The sequence below is a fragment of the Schistocerca americana genome, chromosome 6 (assembly GCF_021461395.2).
Source record: "Schistocerca americana isolate TAMUIC-IGC-003095 chromosome 6, iqSchAmer2.1, whole genome shotgun sequence".
NCBI lineage: Eukaryota > Metazoa > Arthropoda > Insecta > Orthoptera > Acrididae > Schistocerca > Schistocerca americana.
In genome coordinates, this window is record NC_060124.1 from 340,471,701 (window position 1) to 340,493,694 (window position 21,994).

Here is a 21,994-nt window from a genome sequence, read left to right on the forward strand (position 1 = left end):
AGTTCTTGGAAAAAGGCTCAGAAAGATATTAGAAGTGATCCACAAAACTACTGTCCAATATCCTTGACATCGATTTGTTGTAGAATCTTAGAACATTCTGACCTCAAACATAATGAAGTATCTTGAATGGAATGACCTCCTTAATGCCAACCAACAGAGATTTTGAATACATCGATCATTTGAAACCCAACTTGCACTTTTTCCACCAGACATACTGAAAGCTTTCAATCAAGGCAACCAGGTAGGTGCAATATTTCTTGATTTCCAAAAAGCATTTGACTCAGTACTGCACCTTTGCTTATTGTCAAAAGTACGATCACATGGGGTATCAAGTGAAATTTGTGACTGGACTGAGGACTTTTTGGTAGGGAGGACACAGCACGTTATCTTGAATGGAGAATCATTGTCAGATGTTGAAGTAACTTTGGGTGGTCCCCAGTGAAGTGTTTTGAGACTGTTGCTGTTCAGTTGTATATTAATGATCTTGCAGATGATGTTAATAGTAAAATCAGACGGTTTGCAGATGATGCAGTTATCTATAATGGTGTACTATCTGAGAGAAGCTGCATTAATATTTAGTTAGATCTTGATAAGATTTCAAAGTGGTGTATAGATTGACAACTTGCCCTAAATGCAGAATTTTACACTTCAAAAAATGAAAAAAATGTATGACTATACTATCATTGAGTCACTGCTGGAATTGGCCAACTCACATAAAATATCTGGGTGTAATACTTCGTAGGCATATGAAATGAAATGGAATGAAGTGAGATATTTAGTTTCAACGTATCAGCATTAATTGTGGATGACAGACTCATAGAGCCATACACTTTACAAAGCAAATTGATAGGTTATGTTTATCACCCATGATATATTACCCTGCTACTGGAACACAGTACCTTTGCATAAAGACAGGCATTGTAGTTCATGCACAATGGGACACTATGCAATTTACTATGCCTTATATGACAGTATTTAACACAAATGTTATTGGACCATGGAGTGGTTGAGGAGGTAAGGCAGTGTGGCATTTTCTTTCACCAGATCATAATCCCATAGACTTACAGTTACAGAAACACTAATAGGGACTGATCAACAGCACGCCCATTGCCAATATAGTAACATTACTGGAACATGTCTCTCAAGCATGTGAGCAGTACAGTCAGGTGTGTTCACACAAGTTCATGATTGTTTGAGAAGGAGGCCTGAAGTATGTCTAACAATGACTGCTAAACACATTGAACACCTCCTGTTGTATCAATAGACAGAACACAATTACAAGACAGAATGAACCCTATCTCAATAAATATTTGCTTCTAGACATGTGTTTGTAATGTAGGTTTTTATTTTTAGATTTTAGATTAATACTTATTCTATAGATCATGAATACAACACTTTGTAATGATGTGGAACATGCCAGTTTAACAAAAGGCTTCTTTACATGCCATAATTTAAGTTATTTATTTATTTATTTACACATTTAGTTTTGTAAGATTACTAATTTATACCAAAAAATCTAAAATAAATATTCATCTATCGAGTAGAAGGAGTTGTCATTCAGAAATTCTTTAGTTTGTTTTAAAAGTCGGTTTGCTATTTGTCAGACTTAAAGTTAGACTTAATGCAAAGTAGCGAAGATCAGCCTTCATTTTAATGTTGTAGCTATGCCCATTGCTATTTCTTTTGAGTTGGGATGAGTTATTAATAACAAATTTCATAAGTAAATGCTTATAAAGTTTGTTTTGCTTTTGCCATTACTGTCTCATGTTAGAACAGGAGACATTCTATTAAATTCCCTCTATAGCAGTTAGGCAGAGCTAGGAAAAACAAAACTGTAGTTCCATTATATTTCATGAAATTTATTTTCAAAGTCATTTGAGAAGGAATACTAGGCTCAGAATTACATTCACCAAGTTCCATGAGATAGAAAATTTATGTATTTTTTTGAAGACCTTACTGTAAGCATATTTCAGGAAAATCACTCATAAAAATCTTTTTTCAGAATGGATTCCTGTCGTCACTACCATACATCGCTATGTGGCTTGTTTCAATTGGTAGTGGACGAGTGGCAGACTGGATTATAACACACGGATATCTTTCCACCACAAACACACGAAAGCTGTTCACTACTATAGGTAAGACTCTACAAAGAATGTAAAACTTATTTGTTTTCTTATTTTTGTCTTTATTTATTTATTTATTGTTCCGTGGGACCAAATTAAGGAGAAGTCTCCATGGTCATGGAACGAGTCAATACATGAAATTATAACACGATATTAGAAACAGAAAAAATGAAATATAAAAAAACATATTCAGGTGACAAGTCGTAAGTTTAAATAAAGAAAATCAACAATGTAACACTGGAATTTGCTTAATTTTTTAGCTCTTCCAGGAGCTCCTCGACAGAATAGAAGGAGTGAGCCATGAGGAAACTCTTCAGTTTAGACTTAAAAGAGTTTGGGCTACTGCTAAGATTTATGAGTTCTTGTGATAGCTTATTGAAAATGTATGCAGCAGAATACTGCACTCCTTTCTGCACAAGAGTCAAGGAAGTGCATTCCACATGCAGATTTGATTTCTGCCTGGTATTAAATGAGTGAAAGCTGCTAACTCTTGGGAATAGGCTACTACTGCTAACAACAAACGACATTAAAGAAAATATATACTGTGAGGGCAATGTCAGAATTCCCAGGATATTGAATAGGGGTCGACAAGAGGTTCTCGAACTTACACCACATATAGCTCGAACAGCCCGTTTTTGAGCCAAAAATACCCTTTTTGAATCAGAAGAATTACCCCAAAAAATAATACCATATGACATAAGCATATGAAAATATGCGAAGTAGACTAATTTTCGTGTTGAAGTGTCACTTATTTCAGATACTGTTCTAATGGTAAATAAAGCAGCATTTAGTTTCTGAACAAGATCCTGGACATGGGCTTTCCACAACAGCTTACTATCTATCCAAATGCCTAGGAACTTGAACTGTTCCATCTCATATGCCCATTCTGTCTGATCAAAATATCGGTTCTTGTTGAATTGTGAGTTAGAAACTGTAAAAACTGAGTCTTACTGTGATTTAGCATCATATTATTTTCCACAAGCCACGTACTTATTTCATGAACTACATTATTTGATACTGTTTCAATATTACACACAAGATCCTTCACTACCAAGCTGGTGTCATCAGCAAACAGAAATATTTTTGAATTACTTATAATACTAGAAGGCATATCATTTATATAAATAAGAAACAGCAATGGGCCCAGCATCAATCCTTGGGGAACGCCCCACTTAACAGTGCCCCATTGGGACTGAACATCACTACCACTCTCAATATTGCGAAGAATTACCTTCTGCTTTCTGTTCTTAAAGTAAGAGGCGAACCAATTGTAAGCTACTCCCCTTACTCCATAATGGTCCAACTTCTGCAGTAATATTTTGTGGTCAACACAGTCAAAAGCCTTCGTTAAATCAAAGAAAACACCTAGCGTTCGCAACCTTTTATTTAATCCGTCCAAAACCTCACAGAGAAAAGAGAATATAGCATTTTCAGTTGTTAAACCATTTCTAAAACCAAACTGAACATTTGACAGCAAATTATGTGAATTTAAATACTCCAGTAACGTTGTATATACAACCTTCTCGATAGCTTTAGCAAACACCGATGGCATAGAAATAGGTCTATAATTGTCAACATTATCCCTGTCTCCCTTTTTATAAAGTGGCTTCACTACCGAGTACTTTAATCGGTCAGGAAACCGACCACTCCTAAAGGAAAAGTTACAGATATGGCTAAGTACTGGGCTAACATACATAAAACAATACTTCAGTATTCTGCTAGATACCCTGTCATATCCATGAGAGTTCTTCGTCTTTAGTGGTTTAATTATTAACTCAATCTCCCTCTTGTCAGTATCATGGAGGAGCATTTCAGGTAACAGTCTCGGAACACTTTTTTCTAAGAGCGCTGTATGATTCCCTGTTGGGACCAGGTTTCTATTTAGTTCACATGCTATATTCAGAAAGTGATTATTAAATACTGTACATATATGCGACTTATCGGTAACACGGACATTCCCACTACTCACTGATTCTATATCCTCGACCTGTCTCTGCAGACCAGCCACTTCCTTTACGACTGACCATATGGTTTTAATTTTATCCTGAGACTTAGCTATTCTGTCTGCATACCACATACTTTTTGCCTTCCTAATAACATTTTTAAGCACCTTACAATACTGTTTGTAATGGGCTGCTGCATTTAGATTTTGACTGTTTCTAATGTTTTGATATAATTGCAACTTTGTTCTACAAGATATTCTTATCGCTCTAGTCGGCCACCCAGGCTGCCCGTTTGTGCTAGTACCCTGTTTTGAATGTTCTAATGGAAACCAACTTTCAAAGATCATGAGAAAAGTCTTGAGAAAAGCATTATATTTATCGCCTACTGTATCAGCGCTATAAACATCTTGCCACTCTTGTTCCTTGATAAGGTTTACAAAGATCTCTACAGCAACTGCATCAGCTTTCCTAAACAGCTGATAACTATATTTAACACGTGTTGCAGCACAAAAATCTTTTAGAGTTAAAATTTGTGCATCATGATCTGAAAGGCCATTCACCTTTTTGCTAACAGAATGCCCTTCTAGTAATGAGGAATGAACAAAAATGTTGTCTACGGTTGTTCTACTGTTCCCTCGCACTCTCGTTGGAAAGAATACGGTTTGCATAAGATTATATGAATTAAGGAGGTCTACCAGGATCCTCTTCCTTGCACAATCACTTATACAATTAATATTGAAGTCACCACATATAACTAACTTCTTGTATTTCCTATACAGTGAAACAAGAACCTCCTCCAGCTTTAGCAAAAATGTTGTGAAATCAGAGTCTGTGGATCTATAAATAACAACAGTTAGAAGTTTAACTCCATTAAATTTAATCACACCTGCACAACATTCAAACACCTTTTCAGTGCAGTACTTTGAAACATCAATTGACTCAAATGGGATGCCGTTTTTCACATACATAGCTACTCCCCCACACCGCAAAGAGCTCCTCGAAAAGCTGCCAACGAACTTGTATCCTGGTAAAGGAAGCCTCTGAATTATCTCCTTATTTAAGAAGTATTCAGATATACCAATAATTTCAGAGTCATCATCTATAAGCAGTTCACTAACTTTATCTCTAATACCTTGTATATTGTAATGAAACATACTGATTCCCTCATTACTCGGATACCTAAGCTTTGTCAAAAGTGGTTCCTTTGTTAGAGAGACTTCCCTTAAGCGGGAATACCTATCAGCTGACTTCAATCTAAAAAAGGTGCAGCTCTAACACCCACTACTGCAGGAATTTTCCCATGAGTGATCCCACCAACCCCACCTATGCTGTCACCTATAAGCTCTGCCAACCTCCCCTTCCCATACCTGTTGAGGTGCAGGCTATGTCTAGTGAAACCCGTCCTGCTGATAGACTCCGCCAACACCACTGAAATGTGACCCATGCTTTCTGTCATCAGCCCACCCCCAAGTCTCATGTTGTTACTCCTGACGGCTGTATTAAGATGAGGCCGATCGTGACGCTGAAACAGTTCCACGAAATGCACATTCGTGTTGCCAGTCTGAGTGGCTATCTTTTCCAGGTCACCATCTATGTCATACTCCCCATCCCTATCAATACTATTACCAGCCCCACCCACAATCACTACCTGATCCTCTTTAGTAAAATCCCTACATAACCCCCCTATGTTAACAGTCACCTGAGCCAATCCTGCATTGGGCTTCACAATGCTGGTGACCTGGTACTCACTCCCCAGCACTTCCTGCAACTGCTGGCCTACACCTCTGCCATGAGAACTACCTAACAGCAGAACCTTCTTCTTCCTCTTCGACTTTGGAACTGTTCTAGCCACCGTAACTACTGAGGTCTGCTGCATACTTCCTACATCTACAGCTACTAGAGATACCTCTCCACTAGACTCTGAGAGTTGGTCATATCTATTGTAAACACCAATAGTAAAACTATCTGAAAATCTTCTTCTCCTAGCAGATCTCTTGCCAACAGCCAGCTCCCATTCCCCAACCCCCTTCTTCCTCCTCACCTCCTCATCCTATCTAGCTCCTCCTGTGCGTTTTTCAACTGCACCTGAAGGGCACAGATCTTACGCTCCTGCTCCTCTATCAACTTACTCTTACTACATAATCTGCAGTTCCAGGAGAGGATCTCACCAGAATGCCCACTGGCTTTCCCACTGCATTCCCCCCCGGTGAAAATACTTTGAACAAGTCTCACACCGCAATCCACTACTCACGAACCTACGGCAAAGCCCACACTTCTCACTCATGGTAAAATTTTACTTTTTCTATGTTCCGCTACTACAATAAGATGTTAAAAACCTGACTACAATAATCACAAATTTACTCTACAAGGGAAGTAACTACTATTATTAACAGTATTAATAAACAACAAATGTGAATATAACAAAAGACTAATACAGAAAGAGAATCAAACGTCTAATGACACAGTAATGAAGCTGAAAACAGTTCCCAAAAGTTTCTTCTGAAATTATTTCACCAGAAAACACAAAAAACACCGGTTGAAGACTACTAAAGTTCCTAAATAAACCACTATACACAAACAATTAATTAATACTTAGCTTTCAATGCGCCGCTACAGCTGCAACTGGTCAGCGTGGAATGTAAACACAGTAAGAGGTTACGTTGCTCGATACGAAACACTCACAAATATCAGGTCACAACACAAGAAAGGCAGAGGTGAATGAAGAAACCACTAATAAGTCACTTATATAGTAAATATTATCACAAAAACCGTTAAAATATGTATCTGAAACCTAAAAATATATAAAAACTTCGAGAGCGATCTCACACACAGTCACTCGCTTATGACGTCACACAATGCTGGTGACCTGGTACTCACTCCCCAGCACTTCCTGCATCTGAATAAGATGTTCAATATGTTAGTGAATATTATAAAAATAGTTAAATACAATTCTGTCAAACTACTGCCTGAAATGCACAGTATCTGTAGGTACCTTTAAAATATTTATGTTCGAGTTATTTGTAGGGAAGAAATGAGTTCTTGTCTATACTCTAAGTTCTCTTATTTGACGACAGTTGCTGTTTATGATAGATGCTTTTACATCTCATTTAGATTTTTAAATTATCAGAAAATTTCTCATATAAGAATTGTTGTAAAGCTTTTTACACATTTTACACTTCACTACATTTTAATACATAATTTAATAAAGTACGAAATTTTGTTTCCACAGCTTCTGTAGGACCTGCAGTTGGTATTATAGCTGCATCATATGCAAGCTGTGATAGGGTAACTGTGGTATCATTGTTTACACTTGGTATGGCATTGATGGGAACATTTTATGCTGGTATGAAGGTGAACGGCTTGGACCTTAGTCCGAATTATGCTGGATCTGTCATGGCTCTAGTTAATGGAATTGGGGCAATCACAGGTGTTATTGTACCATATGTAGTTGGCTTATTAACTCCAAATGTAAGTAAATACTAAAGTTACTAGAATTAAAGTCTACTCAGTTACTTTGACCATATATTCTTGGTTAAACTAAATAATTATTTATTAGCAAGCAGTTTACAATTTTCACTTACATTATTATAAACTGACATCACTTAAAAGAAGATATGATAATGTATACCCATTTAAACTTGCATGCTTCTAATTATCTCTACTATATGATATGAATCCAAGTACACTGCTTCTATATATTGAAGCAGCATACTTGGATTCATATTTATGATCTCATGTTTTTAAAAAAGGTCTTGATTTTGTTTTGTCATATTGAATTTATTCATTGCAACAAGCCTATTTTGGTTATAACTGCCATTGTCAAGCTGTCTGTGGATAATACTTAGAATTTTATCATTATTTGCTTAATATTTTTATTTATATTTTATGTCTGTATGGTGTGTATATATGCAGTGGTACTTACATCTAGTTATTCTTGACTTCTATTGCACATTTGTGGTTATTGTCACTTATTAAACTGCTGTCTATGATTTTGTAATCCACATTTATCTTTTAGCAAATTTGGTCAGCTTGTTTGTCCTTTTTTACATCAATGAATGCTGTCCAGCATATTTTGGTTTGTATTTATAAGGTAACGCAGTTCTGACATCTCATTTGGCTGTTGCACCAATAATGGTGTATGGTTACAAAATTACTTTATATAGTCTATGAAGTTAGTTGATTAACAAAGATCAAACAGTTAGTCAGCTAACTTTGTATACTATATAAAGCAACTTTATAACAATATAGCATTGTTGGTGCACCTGTCAAATATGCTGTCAGAAATTTGTTACCATATAAATATAACTAAAGTACATTGGACAGCATCCACTGATGTGAAAAAGGATAACAAGCTACCCCAAATTTGCTGAACTACAAACATAGATTCCAAAATTGTAGACAGGAATTTAATAAGAGACAGTACCCCCTCATCCCCCTCTCCCACTACGTATGTGCAATGGAAGTCAAGAATAACTAGACATAGGTACCAGTACACACACACACAATATATATAAAACTGAGCAAATAATGATGAAATTCTACATATTATTCTCAGATAGCTTGAAAATTATAGCCAAAATAGGTTTATTACAATAAAAAATTCAATTGAAATAGAATGAATTGCTCTAACTAGACCTGTTACTTCAGATATTATAGGTTAAGGTGATATAGTTCTGCAGTAATGTTAGCCATATTTTGTAATATTTTTTCCTGAAAAGAGAATGACAAAAATACAATGCAAAGTCAGTAAGCATACAGGACTCTTCAAGAACCACACTCGTAAACTCAAATGGTTGTAAAATAACTGTTTAATGAAATTTTTGCTTAACTATAAAGATCAATTTGAATTAACTTTGATCCACACAACCATAAGATAATGTACAAAAACAATTCTACATGGTTTGTTTTCCATGGCAAGAGTTGAAAACTGCCTGTGAAAATTAAAAGAGATAGCACAACAGCCAATGATAATTTGTTTTTGGATGCAATTGCCTTCAGTGATTTAGATGTAAATTCAATAGACAATGATTTATCTGATAATAATGATCAAATGTTAACAATTTATTACACTGACCAGTTATATTTAGAACACAGAAAAAAATTATCACAGTATCAGAACCACTCACTCAGTGTTTAGAGAGAAATTATGGAAAGAATGCTAGGAAAAGATTTTTCAGGTAGACATTGTAGATAGGAAATTTAACTCTTCCTTAAACATATTCCTATATAACTTTAAGTCTTATTTTAACCTAAAGCAAATGTGCATAAAAATGAACATAAGTAATTACAAAGGATGGGTAACTTGTGGGATTAAAGTATCTTGTTGTAGTAAACAAGACCTCAATTCAGAGGACAAGAGATAGTCAAAAGTTGAAACTCTGTTACTACCAGTACTGTAAAATATACCAGTCCATCACCAAAAAAGCAAAACTAATATACTTTGCTCAAGAAAGTAAAACACTCTAAAGGTAACGCAAAAACTATTTAGGACATTATTAAAAAAAAGTAATGCTCCAAATGAAACTGAGTCCCCAGAAAAAGGGGGATTACAAAACTTTTCAGGTCACAAAAAATTGTAATTATGCTAACTGTGAGGGTGTTCCTAGAAGAATATTAAAATCTTGTGCTGAATTGATAGAGTTATCCTTGAAATAATTCTGTTGAAACAAATCATTATAATCACTGCACACTGCAAAAATGGATGCTGCCTGATGGCACTACAGCGCATAATGTGGTAAGAAAAGTATATAAACAGAGCACAGATGAATAGGGAACATTCTAGTCACAATATGGGCCATGTATGGGGAAATCCACTGACGTAAATGATTTTGACAAACGCCAGATTTTTATGGCCTGGAGATGAGCACCTCAGAAACAGTGAAACTGGTTGACTCTTCATGTGCTGCTGTCATGAGCATCTATGCAAAATTGGTTGAAAGGCAGTGAATACGCAAGTACGTGACACTGCGTTGGATGTCCATGCCACATCACAGAAGGTGGAGGTCAGAAGCTTACCAGACCAGTAAATCAGGATGGACAGCAACTTGTGGAAAATCTGGTGGCTGAGTACAATACTTGTGTAGGGACAAGTGTTTTGGAGCACACCATTCAGCACACATTGTTGAATATGGAGTTGCTGCGGATCCCTACCTTTTCCTATGTTGATCTAACAACATCATCAGTTACAATTGCAATAGGTACATAATCTTTGAGATCAGTCTTTGGATCAATAGAAATGTGTCACCTGACTGGATGAAACATGTTTCTTGTTACACCACGTTGATGATCATATACGGATATGCTGTCATCCAGGCGAGTGGCTGCTTCAAACATGCAATGTGCCATGGATGCTGGCTGGTGGGTGTAATGTATGCTATCAGGTGCTAGCTCTGTGCCCGCAAACCACCAGTCTGTAATTTATCAGAATTGTCTGACCCATACATAGGCATCTGGTGCCACATACCTCTTGCAAACTACCAAAGACTTCCTGTGCCATGCAGAATCACTATTGTATTATGTTCCAAGGTAGACCAATACACTATCAAGCAGTATGGTTGTAATCTTTTGGCTCACCAATGTATCTTCATAATCAATTAATGTTTCAGGATATATTTTGTGACAACTTAAATTTGCTGTTGTAACATCCATCTATAAAGTTGTGCAAACCACTATAATTACAAACCTATTTCACTCATTCTTGTCTTTTTCAAATTTATTGACGAAATTACCTGAGCAGAACTTGTTAACCATCTGTCAATTAGGCTCTTACAAAAGATTCTCCATGTGGAAGCCAGTACTTCAGAAATGAAATTCAACCAGAGCTCAGTAAGAAAATTTATTCTGTTGGTATATTCTTTGACTTGCCAAAGCCTTTGACTCTGTTGTTTTATTTGGCATACTAATACGTATTACATGAATACTTGCCAATTGTGGACTTTTCTCCTTGTTTAGTAGTGCACATGAGACTGGCAGTTCCTGGGCAAGGGATGACTATTTACAGACAGCCATAAGAATATCATGTGATTTTTGAAACTTTTTAATTATTTTAAGATTGGCCAGGTTAGATTTTGCCATTTTGTGTGGACTATAAGACTTTATACTATCTGGTTTACGAAAAATGTTAGAGGTTAGTAAATCATGAAAGTATATGGAACCTTATTCTGCCTCCGTTGTCTGAAAACTCCTACTTACGAGTATGGAATCCATCTTTAAATTAATTTTTTATTATCATAAATTATTCAGAATCTTAATCAGTATCTTAATTAATTAGAGAAATGTGTTCTCCAATACAGAACAAAATACAGCAACAAAATATTTGAGGCATTAAGACAAAATATGTAGTCAAAACTGTAAGTGTCCAAATGTTTAATGTCAGTTATTTTGTAAGTCAATTAGTTTCAGATAATTTAATGTATGTTCTCAGAAAGAGTAAAATCTCTGATTTTGAATGAATGATAACAGTGCTTCATATTCTACCCTTAGCTCAACAAATTTCCCCATTACTTATGGTAGTCAGAATTTCAATTAACCATAACTTTTCATTAATTAAATTTATAGTGAAACCAACTGTATCAATGTAATTAGTAAGATAAATATAATCAAATGGACTATAAATTTAAATGGAACTTTGCTTAAATAACATTCTAGAACGTTCATATACATATGACATATTACATGTGCAACTGTCTTGAAAATAGAAGGAAAAAGCGAAAAAATTTAATTTATTTATGGGAGTTGAAAACATGACAGATGGAAGGCTTTTCAGCATGTTACCTTTCAAAATATTAGCTTATCTTACATATTTTTACTTCTTGTTGTCTTGAGAAATTATCTCATGGGTCTCTTCACTTAAGGTGAATAAATTATTTATTCAGTAGAAGTGAACAGTCATAACACTGTGTAAAATAGGTATACACACATCTTGCTGATGGGTTGCTTTAAGACCTTGAAATTCTTGTATGCACTTCACAGTTCATTTTACTCCTTAATGCTCTTTGTTACTGACAATAAAAATCAGTTTCAATAGGACTGTGATTTTTTTCCTTGTCTAGGGTCCAGAGTGGAGTTATGTATGTCTGTACAAAAGTATTCAACAAGCTCCCATTTAATATAAAACAAGAAATTATATATAAACAAAATAATCAATTTTAAAAATATAATATAATTTCATAGATAAAAAATCTATTCACCAAGCAGTAGCAGGAGAAAACATATGTAAGTTTAAGCAAATGTGCAAGCTTCTGGAGCCAGTAGATCCTTCTGCTTTGTTGAAAGACTGAAGAGGAAGCAAGAGGGATAAGAGAAAAGGATTGATGAGGTTCAGGAAATGGAGGGAGTTCAAAACAATTTTCCAGAACTCTAGTTCAGGGTGGACTTATAGAACAGGATAAGAAGAGAAGACTTTCCTTCTCATCCCATCCAGTAAGTCTCCCCTGACCCAGTGTTCTGGCTGACTTTTCCGAACTCTCACCATTTCCTCAACCTCGCTATTCCTTTTCCTTCATCCCTCTTCCTTTTCCTTCAACCCTTCTGGCAGAAGAAGGAACCACTGGCTCCATAAGCTTGCAAATTTACTTAAACTTTCTATATGTTTTCTCCTGTCAGCACTTGGTAAGTAGATTTTTGTATCTAGCCGCTTACTATTATTATACCATATATATGTGAATAATCTGTACATATTTTTTCCAGAATTTCAGCATGAAAAATTTGGGTGCACAGAATAATTGCAATAAAATCAGTACTGCTTCACATCCAACAATAGATCCTGTTATTTTGTAGTGTTGTTGTGGCATCAGTCTATGATATGAGAATAGCATGTTAGAAGTGAAGTACACTGGTGTTAAAAATTAAAACAACAAACTGCTATTGCCCATGTTGTGTCTAATTCATGGTATAATCATACAAAATGTCAGCAGATGTCCATACAATCATATTATGCACAGAATATGGTGTTCCAGTCAGTGGACAAACATGTCAACAATGGCGTCAGGGCACCTATCAAACGGGGTAGTGTTTACTGGCTAGACTCACATCCACAATAACTGTGTGTACAGTCACAAACTGTGCAGTATGGCACAAGAGGATGCCTACCAGATTCTCTGCAGTGGAGTGCCATAAGAGTCATGGAAGCAGGACAGTTGCAACCTGATGTTACCTGAAGGCTTAATGTGAATCATTCTGTTGTTTCTCAGACATGGCAACAATTTATAGAAACCAAAACAGTATCCTGAAGGCCACAGCAGTGCCAACCATGTGTGATATCAGAAAGAGAGGACCGTTACTGGGCAGTAAGGCCATGACAGTACAGCCTTAGCACTGCACAGCAACTGGCATCTGACCTTATAGCATCCATTGGATGTATTGTATTGAGACAAACAGTGTGCAGAAGGCTTTGGCAGGGTAGCCTTTATTGTCAGAGACCTGTGTATGTGTACCTCTGATGTGTCTTCACAGAAGGGAATGTCTTGAGTGGATTTGGCTACACGCCACCTGGATGATCAAACATTAGGCCAATGTTCTTTTCTCAGATGAGCCCTGATTTGGTCTGGAGAGTGATTCTCGGCACATTTACATCTGGGGGGAATGTGGAACATGATTTTGGAATCCAAACATTATGGAAAGAGACCAATATCAAGGAGGACTGTTCATGGTGTGGGCAGGGATTATGTTGACCACTCGAACACCTCTTCATGAAACTGAATGGGTGAATTGACAAGCTTTAACTGCTGTCAGGTATCATGACAAGATTTTGGGACCTCATATGCAGTTGTTGCAATGTGTTGTGGACCCAGACTTTGTACTGATGGACAGTAATGCTCGACCTGTTAGAGCACGGGTGGTTGACGTTTTCTTGGAAGTGGAGGATAATGCACATATGGTCTGGCTTGCTCACTGTTCCAGTTTGAATCCCATAGAGCATATCTGGGATTTGCTAGGGAGACAGGTTGCATCACATCAGTATCCACCAACCAGTCTCCAAGACTTGCAAGTAGCTCTGCAGGAAGGATGGGCTTTATTGCCTCAACATGAGACTTAACATCATTCACAAAACACCCCATCATTTTCAGGCCTGTATTGCAGCCAGACGTGGTAGCACACCATGCTGAGCACATTAAATAGTTGCCAGAATGTGTGCACAAAGCCGTTAAGTTGGAAAAAATGACTAACATTTTTGTCGACCATTATGCATATTGCAGTTGTTCATGTTCTGTGTTATTTACATTGTTTCTACTTTATTATCACCAGTTTAAACTGTTTTATGGCAAAATAAATGCAACCTTGCAAAATGTCCATTTGTTTCTTTTATTTTGGACACCAATGTACTAACCACATAGAAAAACTTATAAATATTGAAGAAGCAGAAAACATTGGAAACAGTGCAACAGGAAGAAAGTACATTGTGAGTCGGGGTTGTATTTGTGACTAGGGGGGAAAAAAAACAGAATGCAGCTTTGTGCCCAAACAATCTGTATCTCGAAAAAAGATTCTGTGATTATGTTAAATGAGGAGCAATAATATGGGTGCGTAATGAGTAGTGAAATGTGCCAACTCAAAACACTGGCTTTAGCCAAAGAACTAGTCATCATCTGTTTCAAAGCTAGACAGGGTTGGCTGTGAAGATTTTTCAATCAAAATGGATTACACTTTCAGCAGAAAATTACTATTGTACAAAGGCTACCAGGAAATTTTTAGAAAAAAGTAGTGAATTTTCATTGCTACATGATCGATTTGTATGTGAACACTCCTATGTATTATCATAAATTGTTAATGTGGTTTAAAAAGGGAATCCAGTGTCGTGATACAAACTGGAAGCAATGAAACACAAGGGTGTATAGTGATGTGTGTTACTAGTGATGGACAAAGCTGCCACCTTACATGATATTTAAAAAGAAAGCTATTTTGAAAATATTAGTGAAAGGCACATTGGTGAGAGCGATTCCAAAAGAGAGGGTGGACAATGAGCTTGTGGTTGACTGGGTGACACATGTTTGGCAATATCACGCTGATGTGTTATTTATGTAACATGTTGGTCTTTCCAAGGGCATATAACTGTGGAAGTGAGAGACAAGTTACAAATTGGGTAAAGTGACTTGGTCATTATCCCTGGAGGTCTAACATCCATCCAGAGTTGACCATTCAAAAGTGCACTTAAACACTGATATATGCAATGGATAGTGTACACAAACAAACACAAATTGAAGCCTTTTATTTATTTATTTATTTTTATTTCCTCTCTCAGCATTAGGGTGCTGGAATTTTTCTTGCATAATGGTATTTTCAACAGTCAATTTGGATACTTATAATTTTGTTAGTGGTAGGAGTGAAAAGATCTCCTGTGAAACATTAGAAAACGCCTGCTCTGAAAACTGCCTAGAACAAATAGTTCAGAACCCCAGTCATAATGGAAATATATTAGATGTAATGGCAACAAACAGACATGACTCTTTGAGGATGTCCACAGTGAAACTGGTATCACTGTCCATAAAACAATGGTAGCAGCAATGATTAACAAGATACAAAGGAGGTCTAAAAGAAATGGAAAGAATTATATGTTCACTAAACTACATAAAGAGACAGTGGTACCATAACTCAGTGAGTATTATGGCTTTTAGCTCAAGACAGCATGTAGAGAAACTCTAGCTTGAGTTTAAAAGAGGATCTTGCACTTGTTACAATGTACCTAGAACAGTTCTTGATAGGTGGGCCCTCACAATATACACTCACTGTAAAGGCCCTTCTAAAGAAACAGACACTACATGTAATTGACGTAAAAGAAAGCATGAGACTATAGACAGAGAGATGTTCAATGAAACGTGTTTGGCAGTTAGGAGATTAGTGTGTGAAGCCTTCAAAACTACCATAGCACAATGTTATCGAAATATCTCTCACAAAACCTGAAGAAATTCTGTAGTGCTCTTTTGGGAAGTGAGTGTAAGAATTCCAAAAGCTTCTGCCATAAGCAAGGTTATCTCCTTTACGTTATATTCTTACTGCTCAGGTCTTTTGCATAAAAACTTTATTTACTTAGGTGAACTACCCCAAAAGTTGATTCTATAAGCCAACAGAAAGTGAAAGCATGCATGTGAATGACTAAAAGTTGATGAAAGTACATGTCACTACTGTGATACTCTGAATAGCATACTTGAGATGCTTAAAGTATGTCAAGTACTGTCTCCTTCTACTGACAGTTTCTTCTATAGATTCTTGATTACTGGAATTTAATTTATATGTCAGTTCCTTTGCTTCTCTGTATGTTAAGATTTTAATAAGGGCTGTAGGTTATCTCTCCCCTATACCCTCCTATTCTCTACAGTCTTAACAGTCCCTTTCATTAATTTACTCCATCAGAACAAAGCTGCATAATGAAAGGTTAGGGAAATCTAATTTAAATGCTTGGTTACTGCAACTGTCTACCTTTCATTGGTCTACTGTTTCTCAAAAATTATTTTGAAATTTGTTCACATGGATCTTTTTGACACCTGAAGCTCCTGCCTCATGAGATTCACAGTGCCTGTACAAAGTAGTCTTCTTTCTGATTATGCATTTACATCCAGACTCTGAAAATCACTATAAAGTGTATGGTAGAAGGTAATTTCCCTGTGTAACAAATATTATGGTTTCTTCTCATCCCAGTCACATATGGAAAGTGGGGAGAATGTCTGTTTAAATAACTCTGTAATTAGTCTAATCTTGTCTTTACAGTCCAAATGTGAATGGTATGTGTATTCCAGCATTTTTGCGTAACACCAGTTCTTGAAACTTTGTAAATAGTCTTCCACATGATAGATCCTCCACTAACAATACTCTAATAATCTCAGTCAATCAATGGCTGAATTAAATCTTTTCCAATTATATCAGTATAATTGGGGCACATATTCATTAGCAAACCTTCATCTGAAAGTGTTTGTTTTTCTCGCTTTCTTACAGAGCACTGTGTTGCAATGGAGAATGGTGTTCTGGATAACTGTGGCTGTATTATTAGCAACAAACTTGATCTTTGCTCTGACAGCTTCAGGGGAAATTCAGCCTTGGAATGACCATTCAGAAGAAAAGAAACCAAAAGAAAAAGGTCAGTAAAATTTAATGCAACTTTTATGAGAACATAAAGAAAAGAAAAATCAATTTAGTCATATGTGTTTTAATCTGATCTGTTTAGTTTGACAATACTTATACATGTTGATGGCAACACTTTAATGATGTGCTTCCACATGTTCTGCTGAATTGTTGTTCTCATCATGTAAACAACAGCTAGGCATAACACCTGGAAATAGATCATTGTTTAGCAGCAGTTTTGTGCAATGCGTGAGTAGACATAAAGTAATATAAAAGGACACTGTTCTGGGGTTTGTTGCAGTGGAGGGCACTCTTTGTAAGTATCAATGCAGAAAATGTATGCTTACCAATTCACAGGCAGTGGACTGACTGCAAGTTATCCCCTACCTTTTTATTATTTCTTAGTACTTTTTTTAGTTTTTTGGTTCTTCATTTTTTTTAAATATCTTGTGATGTGGGAAATTTCAAATAGTGAAACTTATTCTGTCAACTCTCCTTGTAAGTTAGTGACCCACTGACAAAAAGAACAAAAATCAAATCTTCCATAATTCCAATTAAGAAGTTGATGCTGAAACATGCCCATTCTTATTTACCTGGTGTTTGGCTATATTGTGGCAGTAATCATAGTATTATACACCTCTTTAACTGTCGCATAAAACGTGCACAGGGGTTACAGTGATCCACAGTTGCTTTATGCATGTAAGTCAAATTCTAATAGTACCACATTAAGGAAACAGTATCTAAGAAAGTGATTTTAATTTTTAAAAAGTTACAAGGAGTCTGTTGACTGGTAGAGTAGCTATTCTTGTCTGAAACCATTCATTCTTTCCTGTGTAATTATATTCCAGGAAAATACTATAAAAACTGAAAAAGCATTTTCTGTTACAATAATGAACACTAAGCCTGATCTACAACATTATTAGTAAGAACCCTAAAGGATTTCTTGAAGACTCAAGGTATTTATACTCACATGGCAGTGTATTGGCTCATGAATACTTAAATTAGAGGTACTTTACTTTTAATTACGAGATAGTAACTGTGTTCCCTTAAGGCAGTATCCCTTCACTGTGTGAATTAGAGATAAGAGACCAGTCCTGTCATCAAAACAATTGGGGTAGTTAATTATGACATACGACTGAGATATTATCAGAGCTTACAGTGCATGTCATTGTGATGATTGAGAATAGAATGCACAGTATGAGTAATAACTGTGTATTTGATCACTTACTGTTTTTGAGTGCCTCTAGCATGCTGCTCAAAGTGATAAATATTGTGGACACAACTATTGAACAGTGGCACACATTACAAATTATGAGACTTTCAGTTTACTGAAAATTTATCAGTAATTTTAGTGGAAAATTTCATTCATCATTCATTCTGTCAGTTTATTTTTAATGAACTTTATAATGATGTGAAACGAGTTCAAAAAAAAATGTTCAAATGTGTGTGAAATCTTATGGGACTTAACTGCTAAGGTCATCAGTCCCTAAACTTACACACTACTTAACCTAAATTATCCTAAGGACAAACACACACACACCTATGCCCGAGGGAGGACTCAAACCTCTGCCGGGATCAGCCGCACAGTCCATGAGTGCAGCGCCTTAGACTGCTCGGCTAATCCCGCGCGGCAAATGACTTCTTATGTAAACTGCACTTGCTATCAGTTATATGAATTTTAATAAGCTTATGACTGTGCCTGACAATAATTATTAAAGCATATCTGAAAGTAGCTTGTGTAGCTATTTAATTTATATGCACATTCTTAGTTAGTTTCAGTTAATTGTCAGTACTGTTCTTCAACAGACAGTGTGCTATATGGAGAAGACTAACATGAATGATGATAAATTCTTTAAATTTCATAGTCAAAAGTACCTCATTCACTCGCATAGGACAAAGAAGAAGGGGAAAAACACAACAATTTTGTAAATTTAACCTTATTCTTTACGAACCAGCAGAGGATCAAATAGGTAAAAAGACGAGGGCTAGTAGAAACCCTTGGCTAACAGAAGATATATTGAATTTAATTGATGAAAGGAGAAAATATAAAAATGCAGTAAATGAAGCAGGCAAAAAGTAATACAAACGTCTCAAAAATGATATCGACAGGAAGTGCAAAATGGCTAAGGGGGGATGGCTAGAGGACAAATGTAAGGATGTAGAGGCTTATCTCACTAGGGGTAAGATAGATATTGCCTACAGGAAAATTAAAGAGACCTTTGGAGAAAGGAGAACCACTTGCATGAATATCAAGAGCTCAGATGGAAAGCCAGTTCTAAGTAAAGAAGGGAAAGCAGAAAGGTGGAAGGAGTATATAGAGGGTCTATACAAGGACAATGTACTTGAGGAAAATATTATGGAAATGGAAGAGGATGTAGATGAAGATGAAATGGGAGATATGATACTGCGTGAAGAGTTTGACAGAGTGCTGAAAGACTTGAGTCGAAACAAGGCCCCAGGAGTAGACAACATTCCATTAGAACTAATGACAGCCTTGGGAGAGCCAGTCCTGACAAAACTCTACCATCTGGTGAGCAAGACATATGAGACATGCGAAATACCCTCAGACTTCAGGAAGAATATAGTAATTCCAATCCCAAAGAAAGCGGTGTTGACAGATGCGAAAATTACCGAACTATCAGTTTAATAAGTCACAGCTGCAAAATACTAACGCGAATTCTTTACAGACGAATGGAAAACTGATAGAAGCCGATCTCAGGGAAGATCAGTTTGGATTCCGTAGAAATGTTGGAACACGTGAGGCAATACTGACCCTACGACTTATCTTAGAAGAAAGATTAAGGAAAGGCAAACCTACGTTTCTAGCATTTGTAGACTTAGAGAAAACTTTTGACAATGTTGATCGGAATACTCTCTTTCAAATTCTGAAGGTGGCAGGGGTAAAATACAGGGAGCGAAAGGCTATTTACAATTTGTACAGAAAGCAGATGGCAGTTATAAGAGTCGAGGGGTATGAAAGGGAAGCAGTGGTTGGGAAGGAAATGAGACAGGGTTGTATCCTCTCCCCAATGTTATTCAATCTGTATATTGAGCAAGCAATAAAGGAAACAAAAGAAAAGTTCAGAGTAGGTATTAAAATCCATGGAGAAGAAATAAAAACTTTGACGTTCACCAATGACATTGTAATTCTGTCAGAGACAGCAAAGGACTTGGAAGAGCAGCTGAACGGAATGGACAGTGTCTTGAAAGGAGGGTATAAGATGAACATCAACAAAAGCAAAACAAGGATAATGAAATGTAGTTGAATTGAGTCGGGTGATGCTGAGGGAATTAGATTAGGAAATGAGATACTTAAAGTAGTAAAGGAGTTTCGCTATTTGGGGAGCAAAATAACTGATGATGGTCGAAGTAGAGTGGATATAAAATGTAGACTGGCAATGGCAAGGAAATCATTTCTGAAGAAGAAAAACTTGTTAACATCGAGTATGGATTTAAATATCAGGAAGTCGTTTCTGAAAGTATTTGTATGGAGTGTAGCCATGTATGGAAGTGAAACATGGACGATAAACAATTTAGACAAGAAGAGAATAGAAGCTTTTGAAATGTGGTGCTACAGAAGAATGCCGAAGATTAGATGGGTAGATCACATAATTAATGAGGAGGTATTGAATAGAATTGGGGAGAAGAGGAGTTTGTGGCACAACTTGACTAGAAGAAGAAATCAGTTGGTAGGACATGTTCTGAGACATCGAGGGATCACAAATTTAGTATTGGAGGGCAGCGTGGAGGGTAAAAATCATAGAGGGAGACCAAGAGATGAATAAACTAAGAAAATTCAGAAGGATGTAGGCTGCAGTAGGTACTGGGAGATGAAGAAGCTTGCACAGGATAGAGTAGCATGGAGAGCTGCATCAAACCAGTCTCAGAACTGAAGACCACAACAACAACAACTTTATGAATGTTACCATCCTCAGTACAGATTTATACCTCACTGAAGGCCAATAGACACAGAATTATTTGAATTTAAGGTGTCATCATTCTTTCAACCAGAAATAATATTTATCCTAGAGAGTACTCTTAAATGGAAGAAATATCTGTAAAACAGTGATTCTTTGAATTATTGCACTTTTAAATATCATAGCTATTGCACCAATTTTATCCGGAAGTGGCTTCATGATACTGAATGGTAGCATCTTTATGTAGTATATCTACTGAACCAATTTTACTCATAAATGGATCTAAGATACTGTCTTCACTACACTGCAAGTCAAGATCATAGAAACATTTCCCATTGCAAGCAATGCTACTATGTGTTGTAATTTGTAACCAGATTTTTTATTTCATTGAGTCATGTTCTGGAATAACAATACTCTGCTCAAGATTTAATGCATTCCACTCAGAATAGTTTTCTTGAAGCCCCTCCACACCATAGTTCTTTAAGCATCTCTTGGCTTCATTTGTCTCATCTGGTAGATATATATTTATTTATTTTTTGTCCATTCTTAGACAATGTACATTATATGGATGTCACCAGTGAATGTACAAATTATGGTATGAAGTCTAAATATTTTCTTCAAAAATACCATTTACATTGTTTAATAAGCATAGGTATTGTGATGTAGAACTAATGTACATAAATACACATCCCTGCATACATATTACACAAATAAAAAAAGATAATTTATATTGTTTACAAAATATACTAGATGTGTTGATATGGAACTAGCAGACATAAATACATAGGCATAAACACATAATACATGAATGAAAAAAATATAACTTATGTTAGGTGATCCCAACAATTCTTTGATTTTCATTTAAGATATTCATCCAAGGCATAGAAACAATGCTCTTACAAAAAAGTTTTGCAGTTTTTTTTTTTTTAAATAATACATACTGCTAATTTCTTTTATA

The 21,994-nt window shown here is 36.1% G+C and overlaps 1 protein-coding gene across 1 annotated transcript in view; it reads left to right on the top strand.

Moving 5' to 3' along the window:
- LOC124619663 (putative inorganic phosphate cotransporter) overlaps positions 1–21,994 on the top strand; it is a 183,590-nt gene that overhangs the window by 153,291 nt on the left and 8,305 nt on the right. The window contains exons 7-9 of the mRNA XM_047146194.1: positions 2,003–2,135; positions 7,296–7,534; positions 16,994–17,135. Of these exons, the coding sequence (XP_047002150.1) occupies positions 2,003–2,135; positions 7,296–7,534; positions 16,994–17,135 (514 nt within the window). The remainder of the gene's footprint in view (positions 1–2,002; positions 2,136–7,295; positions 7,535–16,993; positions 17,136–21,994) is intronic.